The 9,643-nt window shown below is 40.5% G+C and overlaps 2 protein-coding genes across 2 annotated transcripts in view; both read right to left on the bottom strand.

Annotated features, from left to right (window-relative positions):
- The window catches only part of Il23r (interleukin 23 receptor), a 76,908-nt gene that overhangs the window by 49,271 nt on the left and 17,994 nt on the right, over positions 1 to 9,643 (bottom strand). The window contains 2 exon segments of the mRNA XM_013351285.1: positions 2,529 to 2,674; positions 7,086 to 7,246. Of these exon segments, the coding sequence (XP_013206739.1) occupies positions 2,529 to 2,674; positions 7,086 to 7,246 (307 nt within the window).
- LOC101983457 (uncharacterized protein C11orf24 homolog) lies at positions 4,678 to 6,144 on the bottom strand. The gene has a single exon (XM_005360617.2). It carries the CDS (start codon positions 5,848 to 5,850, stop codon positions 4,678 to 4,680), a length of 1,173 nt encoding a protein of 390 aa, XP_005360674.1. The 5' UTR covers positions 5,851 to 6,144.

Genomic DNA, 9,643 nt, shown 5'->3' with positions numbered 1-9,643 from the left:
TATCTATCTATCTATCTATCTATCATCTATCTATCTATCTATCTATCTATCTATCTATCTATCTATCTATCATCTATCTATCATCTATCTTCTATCTCTGATCTATCTACATCTATGATCCATTTATCTATTATCTATCTATATTCCATCTATCTACCACTCTCCCCATTTATGTGTGTATATATTACATCTCCCTAGGAAAATGTCATCACACAACATTCTGTATTACAAGGGTACATTTCCACTTCATACTTTGAAAGAGGACTGTAGGACACATTGTAAAAAGCCCAGCACGAGTTTTAGCAGTTTGCTTGAGTTAACCTTCAACCTAGTTGTACTCCAGAGTGATTTGGTAGGAATGTAAGATTCAATGACCTTGACTGTGTGTGAACTCCCTTCCCCTCACACAGAGGTCTTAATGAGGGAAAGTGTAGGAGGTGAGCAGACACAAAGCTGATCACCTGACCAGAGGGACAACATTAAACCTTTGAATGATTTACTGCCTTTTTTGACGTGCTATGAAAATATGCTAACTTCAGCATCCTGAGGATGTGTGCACTAAAACTCCTGTCACAGAGGTGGGCAAGGAATGGCTGTGCCAGAGGGCTAGAACTCTGGACGTGGAACATTCCAGTCTTCCCACAGTGTTGAAGTTCCAATCAGTCATTCAGTCTCTGGAAACACAGTTTCTTTTCACCAACTCTAAGTTATGCTGTATATATGTGTGAATGCATATAAAAATACAAATATTAAAAAAAATTAAGTATATTTTTTTACCACTATTGTGTCTTTTAAAACAAACAAGCTTTCAAGATCTTTATTTTAGTCAGACCTATGTAAAGAAAAACTCTATGTATTTTATAAACTGACATTTTAAAAACTAATTTGAGACTTAGACAAACATCTTAGAATTTGCAGTTCATTTTAATGTTTTAATCACAATGATGCATTTTAAAAGATTATTCATCTTTGAATTTTACTTAAAATAATGATAATAATAATATAGTCATAATTCAGATAATCTAGATATCAACCCACCCGAGAAATTATTCTCAGATGGAGGAACCTTGCCTGGAAAAGTCAGCAGGGCCACTGACTCTGAAAATGGTTACTTTCATCTGCAATTTCACTTGTTCAAGAACAGCTATGATATCTCCCTATTATCAAGCACTTTCATGTAATATGTACATGTAATCTCATGATTACATTTCAGTCTTATAGGCACACATATTTGTGGACGGGCAAAAGTATGACTTCTTACTACACTATGTTCTCCATATTAGGTGAGAAACTTAGAAGCCTGTTCTCTATCATTAGTCTTACTGACAGAGCAAGTTGGCCAGACATGTGTCCTTCTGGACAGATCAAAAATGGAACTTTCACAGAGTTTATTTATAAAATTGCAAGTGTCTGTCCTTGTAGGATCTAGACCTTCAGAGGATTTATGATGAATGGGGACGGTATTGCAGGTGTCTGTCATTGATATATCTTAGTCCTTCAAGAGACCAATAGCACCTAACTGGCTAACCATGTCCAGATATTAATCACACTTAAGAAATGGAAAATAATGCAAGTATTCTTTGCCTTTTCCTTAGACAGCTCAATGGTTTTGTTTTCTCCCTTTGTAACCTGTAGTGGCCCCTTTAAGAGATTGCCAGTATCTCCTCACAACTGCAGCTGTGGTTAGCTACAGACTTTCGCATAAGTTTTGCTACGTATCTTCAAAGAATGCCTGCGTCCCTGAGAATTTTTTGTTTTAATTTTTTATTACTAACAAGTTGCTAATATATATTAATGTTTTATAATATATGTGATATTTTACATATATTATATTTACATATAATATAATTAATTATCAATTATATTATATGATATAATTTACATAAATTATATTATATTTACATATAATATGTTACAATAAAGTAGTCCCACACTAGCTCAGAATTGAGTATAATAAAGGGTTCTTTATTAGGGGTAGACTCACAGATCAACAGTCCTCTGCACAAGCAGGGAACAGAAACCGAATCCAGCAGCCAAGAGAGACTGAGCACGTTTATGCATCTGTTTTTATAGCGCCCACGCCCACGCCCAAAGTAGGCCAGCATCTCAAAGGCAGTGGTTAAAGGAGTTCCCCCAGCATATATATGCTTGGGAATTTGTTACAGACATCTTACTCTAACATCTCCATTTTGAATCATGCTGTCCAATTTCAGCATAGAGTGCTTTAATTTCATATTTATGGATATGGATATAAATTTCGTCCTAAGAGACAATGCTAAGGAACTAAAAATGATCCCATTTAGTTGTAAATTCAGTATATTTAACAATTTAGAGAAGTCAGAAGATCATTTCGGGAAACAATACTATTCAGAAACACACAGCAATCACTAAAAGCAGAGTAGTTTAAATATCCTGTCAGTCAAAAGTGTGAGAAACCGATCTTTCCTAAGTCCAGTCTGAACACTGTTAATGGGCTGTTCTGTAAATCGTTTCCTCAGATGTTAAGGGAAAATGAAAACTTAGCTTACATTCCACGTTTGGTTTGTTGTTGCTTTGTGTCTCATTTCACAGAATACATTTCCAATCATGGTTTTGCTATCCCAGTAAATTATGGTCTTGGGCACAGTAGCATTTACAGTCTCAGCTCTGGAAATGATGGATGCAGAAGGTATTACTAGAAAAAGAAACAAAAGACTAGTGGTTAAGAGAGTTCCCCAGGAAGAAATTGATAGCTTTTCATCAATATAGAGACATGTCAAAATTCAAAGTACAAAGTCCCATAAATTCATAATCTAAGTAACAACTGATAGAACTTGTCTTATTTTTTGATTTATTATGTAAGAAAGAAATACTTCTTAAAAGCCCAAAGAAACACCAACTGCTGGCCTCATTATCTGGAGTATAAAAGAAGAGATAAAGGAGGTATCTTTTCTTCTGGGACCTTGATTTTACGTGTGTCCAGTGTCCCATGTGTTAAGGGCTTAGTACCCAGCTTGACACCACTGGGAGATGACAGAAACCTTAAGACGCATACTTTAGTAGAAGGTCTTAGATCTATGAGGTATGTGACTTCAAAGGGTATATTTGGGACTCTGGCCCTTCCTTTCTCACTTTTTGTTTCCTAGCAACTATAAAGTAAGCAGCCTCTTCCACCAGGTACTTCCACCATGATGTACTTCTCTGCCATGGCCCAAAGCAATGGGATCAACCAATTGCGGACTGTTACTACCAAAATGGCAAGCTAAATGACATCCCTCCTTCTCATGAGTTAATTATTTTGGGTATATTGTCAGAATAACAGTAAGCTAACACACCATCAATGTTTATTTCAGATAATTTTTGCTTGATAGCACACCTTTCATAGTAATACTCTCTTCTTCTGGGGAATAGGGAAATATATAAATATTTACATTGACTGCTAACTTGTATTGTTCTCTAATTACAATGAACAAGTCCTCTAAGAGTAAGAAATTGTTGTGTGTCCTGAAAGGGGGACTGACATTCTGATGGGTCACCTTATAGTTACTATAGAAGAAATTGTGTAGTAACTAGAATATTCATATTTCTAAACTATATATACACTTGTAATTTAAAAATATTTGTTTGTTTGCTCACTTATTTTTTATATATACAGTGTTCTGCCTGCATGTATACCTTCAGGCTAGAAGAGGGCACCAGATCTCATTATATACAGTTGTGATCCACCATGCGGTTGTTGGGATTTGAACTTAGAACCTCTGAAAGAGCAGCCAATGTTCTTAATCTCTGAGTCATCTTTCTAGACCCTATAAGTTTCCTTATCTGAACAGAATACATTATTGATTCTTTTCATTTATTCTATATGTATAATATAAAGATGAAAGCTTTTGTCTTTGTTAGATAAATTATCAACTCAACAGGGTGCATCTAGATCTAGGAAATATTGTTACAACTTAATATCCTCTATCAATTAATTCATTTTTATTCATTCATAACTTCATAGATTGTACTTTGGGAAACTCTTGTTTTAGTAACAACTATCTAAACTTATGTATGCAGATAGGCAATTTATAGAGAATTATAAAGCTAAAATATGCTTTTCCAGTACAGTCTTACACGGGACTAAACAGCATAAACATCAAAGTGAAACTAATTCCATTCCATAGCTCACTGTGGTCGATTTATAACCCCTGCTTTACACAGTCACTTTACTTTTACTAATACACCACTCACAGTGGCCTGGGCCTTTCCATATTAATCTTAATCTAGAAAATGTCCCATAGACTGACTATAGGTTAGTGTGATGCAGAAAATTCCTCTACTAAAGTTCACCTTTCCTAGGTGTCTCTAGTTTGTGTCAAGTTGACAAAGAACTAATAAGGACAAAAACAATTATATATATAGTTGTATGTATATATATTTTTTGAGAGCAACCATTGCTTTTAATTGCGGTCAAGATCTCACACGCCAACAGCCAAACAGGCCAGGCCCCCTTGACCGCGGTCACACTTGCATATGTGATAATTTAAAAACATAACTGTGAAAAGGCAGCTCTCTCCTGTTCCTGGAGTGGTCTGACAGCAGCTACGTGTGTCTACGCATCTGGCACAGTTCCGAAATTGCACCAAAAGGATCTGGAAGCACTTGGTTTGGTCTGAGACAAAACAGAAGGCCACGGAGGAGGCCGGCCTCCTGGGCTCACATCTCCGAGTCTGCATACATGCCATTGATCAGGTAGTCCACCTGCGTGTAGTCCTTCTTCTTATAGCTCTCATAGGCTTGCAGGGCAAACATTGCCAGGACTGCGATGAACAGGGTCACCCCCAAAAGGAGCACCACCAGAAGCAACATTTTGTTCACTAAGGATGGGGTAAGGGGCTCAGGGTACTGGCCTTGGGTGCTGAGCTGACACAAGTCTGTGGTTGGCACCTTAGGGTCCCTGGAGCTCCTGGGTGTTGGCCCAGCAGAGGCAGTACCAGCTGGGGCTTTGGTCTCCACCCGCTCTGTTGTCAGGGGTGTGCCTGGCCCACCTATCCCCTGGGTAGATAATGCAGGGCTTGACTGTGTGGTGAGGGTTGTGGCTTCCACTTCTGGGGTCGGGCTGGTAGGAGGCACTGGCATTGTGCTGGCAGTTGGCTCCTTGGTTTGTATCTGAGTGGTGGTCACTACTGCTGTTGAAGCCACAGAGCTGGTGGTGGTGGGCTCCAGGGTGGTATTTGAAGGACCAGGTGTTGAGCTGCCAGCTGTGCTATGCACTGGCTGTTCTGTTGTCACCTGGATGGTGGTACCTTGGGTTTGGGCACCTGAAGTGGGGATGGGGCTCATGGTGGATGTGTTAGTAGGTGTGCTTTCGGCAGGACTCAGATTCCTTGTGGGACCACTTGTGTTTATGGTGCCTGCAGCAACAGTCGTGGTATGTGGGGCCACTGTTGCCACTGTGGCTGTTCTTAGTGATGTGCTGGCATCTTCACTTGGCAATTCTGCATGTGGAATGCTGGGAGAGGGAAGCCCAGCAGTGGTGGTGGGTGGAGATGGCCCCACAGTCTCGGGCCCTGATGATGGAGATGGTGTAAGGGAACTGGAGGTCACTCTGCCCATCGTGCCTTCTCTGGTGGTCAGAGTGCTCGTGTTTGTCCACTGTGTTGTCATCTCTGCTTTCACTCTGGTCAAGTTCGGGCTAGCTGCCCAGGTCCCCGTGGTTGGCGTGACAAGAGCAGGCGGCACTGTGGCTGTTCTCGGACCTGTGTCCCTAGTCATGCTTTGGTTCACAGCTTTAGGCCACACCTTGGTCGCTAGCGGCTCCTCAGTCATGCTATGGCTTCTAGATAAGGGCATGGAGGAAATCCAAACCAGCACCAGGGCTGTCCACATCTTGCTGGCGAGCTGGAAGCAAGGCTGGTGGTCTCTGAGCCAGCCAGCCCTTCAGGCTGTCCACAGTTGCCTTCTGCTTGGCCCAGGGATCAGAGGTATCTGCTCAGTGCAGACCGGGAGGCCAGGCTGATGATGTCCTCCTTGGGCAGCCGTGGGCTTGGCATCCTGTACTTGGCATATTAAGTTTGGCTTTGCAGGTGAGAGCAGCTGGGCAGGGCACTCCCAGGCCATGGCATTGGCTGAGGCACATGTAGGACAGAGGCAGATCCTCCTCTGCGGTGCCAGACACACCCGGGCGCGGCAGGCCTGTGGCCCTCGCTCCGCAGCGTAGCCACTTCAGCGATTCAGCCCCGCGTGGGGACGTGGACTGCAGCCACACCCAGTTAACTCAGCTTGGGGGTGAGCGCCGGCTATAGTTGTATATTATAAATATATATATATATATATATATATATATATATATGAAAAAGTTGAATGAAACCCATTTTTTGTATACTAACCAAAATTAATTTTTAAGAATCAAGAACTTCATGATGATTTTGCTACAATGTAGTTCATGACATTATACTTTAGATGGTGGAAAATTGAGAACAGTATAAATCTCCAACGAGGAAATAAGCAGTCATATGATCAAATAATAATAAAATAATACTGGAGTTAATAGAGATGCTTATTAAATATTGCAATCTTTAAAAGGCAGGGTCTAAAATATCTCAAGTAAAATAAATTAATTAATTAATTAAAAAATAAAATATCTCAAGTAAAACATGTAAACACTAGTTTTGTTGGTGAAGTTAGACATGTCAACACAATTTTCAGCAATCTGTATGTACCTGAAAAGGACCCTCCCTGACATATAGCACATAGAGCACAATCCATTAGTATGCCATACCTTTTACAACATAAGGTTCATCATATCCGAGTACAATCCTTGTTTCTTCCCATCTGCCCTTGACAGATGGCTTCTTGTAAGGTAAATTTTAAGTCTCTCTTAGTTTCCCTAGCTTTTGAAACACAAGTTCTCAAAAACATATTTGCATCACCGCCATTTAGATATGAGACTGGAAGGATGTCCAATTACAGAATTGCCCCAGGGGAAAGAATACCAGAAAAATTTGATTACTTATTATCTGCAGGAACTTTAGGTGTACTTTGTTCAGATTTAGACCATTTGATGCTATCAATGTCAATTAGTTGTCTGTAATAAAAGCTATGCAGTATCTCTCACTCCTTACCTATATCATCCAGATGGACTTGTAGTAGCGGTGAGTCCTTCATGCCTAGGGCATTGACAGCTTGGACCCATACCAAATACTTCTTTCCACCTTGTAATGAGTCAGTGGAGATGGTAGCATAGCTCGAGGCAAGATACTGTTGTTCTTCTTCTGTCTCTAAACTATAAGAAAACCCACAAGTTATATTTATGTAGTTTACTTGTTCCTGAAATGTTGAATGTTTTATTTTTTACCTGATTTCAAAACTTAGTCTGTTACTACAAAATAGATCAAACTCAATTTTAATCTTCTGAATTAAAAAATTCCAAATATGACATAGGCCATGCTTTAACTTTGGTGGGTTCCAAATACTTTTCTCAGTAGACCTCCTCCACTAAAATAAAAGTGATTATATAGTCCTGTATAAGACTGTGCAAAAAATACATATGTAAAAATACATACACATATTCACATAGTAATATATGTTAGTTTATATGTGTTTGTAGACTTAAATGTTAATATTATATATTAAAAATTTTAAGTTCTATTTCTTTTCTCATTTGAAAAATTAAATATTTTCATGAATTCCTCTGTATTGTGGACACCAGACACTGTACTTACAACACCTGTTAATGGCTAACTTGGCGTTGCCCACAGCTGGATATAAATGGGCGCCGCTGTCAAGGAGCAATGTGGAGGTTTACCGCATTGGCCTTTTCATCTGGACATTTATTTCTATTTCTGCCACAATATTGGGTAAAGGATGAGAGTGAGAGAGGGTCAAGAAGGAGTGAGAGACTGAATCAGGGTAGGGAAGACAACTTCACAGGTAGAAAAAAACCCCAGCATATTGTAAAACAAGTAAGGGAAATGATATGAGAGCTCAACCAGGGCTGTCCTCTGAAGCATGAATGGGCAGGAAGTATCTGGGAGTGGAACAGGCCACGCCCAAAAGACCCTCTAATGAGGAGCTGATAGGTTGCGATTTACCACGTGAGGGGAAGAGAGCACATAGGATTGCTGTGCGATTTCAGAGGAATCTTCATGAAGGGCAGACTGCTGGGAAGTAAAAGCAGTGCAGGAGAAGGAACGCAAGTGCAGTATCATCCAGAATTGAACTATTAGTCTGAAGTGAGGGTCAGTGACCTAGTTTGAAAATAGAACTAACTGAATATGGTGGTGAGTGCCTGTCATCCCAGCAACAGAGGCAGAGGCTTGAGAATCCTATGTTCAAGGTTATTCCTGAATATACAGAGAACTTTAGGCTATCCCGGGCTACAATGAGACCCAGTTTCCAAAAATACCATAAGAAAGCAGAGCTGATTGTACCAGGTAGCTGATTAAATGAAGAGAAGGAGTCATTTCCTGTCTGAGACAACAAAGAAGATAATAGTAGGGAGTTGGGGACTAGGCAGTATGGAGAGCCATTAAATGCCACTTCAATTACATCAATGTTTTTACATTGCATGGTTGATGTTTTCTCTTCATCCAGTTAGTCCTGATGAATTCCACTTGGTTTGTGCTAATCTGTCAAATTTTATTAGCCAATATTGCCTTTGTACAGCACACAGAAGAAGCAGAACAGGAGTCCTCTAGCTCTCAAGAGATGAAGACATGTTTGTGCCTGTGTGCATGCATGCGTGTGTGTGTGTGTGTGTGTGTGTGTGTGTGTGTGTGTAAGTCAGAGAACAACCCGTGGGAGTCAGTTCTTTTTTCACCCCCTGGGTTAAAACAGGTCATCAGGTTTGGTAGAGAGCACCTTACCTGCTGAACCATTTTGTGGCCCTTTATTTTTAAATCTCTCTTATGAAATATTCATACATTGTTTTGGTCCTCTCTCTCTTCCTCTCTCTCTAGGGTCTCATATGTAGCACTGACTGGCTTGGAATTCATTATGTAGACCAGGCTGGCCTCAAACTGACAGAGATCTACTTGCTTCTGCCTAACAGGTACTGGAATTAAAGGATTGCACCACTATGCCTGGCTTTATTCTTTTTTGAGAAAGGGTTTCATGTAGCTCTAGCTGGTCCTTAAATTCTGTGCTGCTGAAGATGACCCAGTTATTCAGAGTTGGAGGTCGCACCTGGGACTTTGTGCATGCTAGACAATCATTCCATTAATTGAGCCTCATTTCAGCCCCCAATTTTTTTATTTCTAAGACATGGAAACACTGCACCGATCTGCACATCACCATTCATGGGATTCAGGTGCTGGGGGAGTCATCTGCACCTTTTTTGTACCGTCCCAATTTTGGCATTTGCGTTGCTGAGTCGAGGCAAGAATTGGCCTGATTTCTTTAGCTAACACCATCCACTGCTTTTCTTCCAGGAGACTGCTTTCATAGGGTTGGTGAGGAAGAGAGAGCATTAAAGTTACTGCCATTTCATGCTTAGAGTTCCATTCTAGCTCCATTTATTACTACAAGTCCATTTAGCAACTCCTGAGTTTCTGCAGCTTCCTAGTACTGCAACAAGAATCAGAACTTGAAGCCGGGCAGTGGTGGTGCACGCCTTTAATCCCAGCACTTGGGAGGCAGAGGCAGGCGGATCTCTGTGAGTTCGAGACCAGCCTGGTCTACA

This window comes from Microtus ochrogaster, linkage group LG3, assembly GCF_000317375.1.
Source record: "Microtus ochrogaster isolate Prairie Vole_2 linkage group LG3, MicOch1.0, whole genome shotgun sequence".
Classification (NCBI taxonomy): domain Eukaryota; kingdom Metazoa; phylum Chordata; class Mammalia; order Rodentia; family Cricetidae; genus Microtus; species Microtus ochrogaster.
This window is presented reverse-complemented; position numbering and strand designations above follow the sequence as displayed.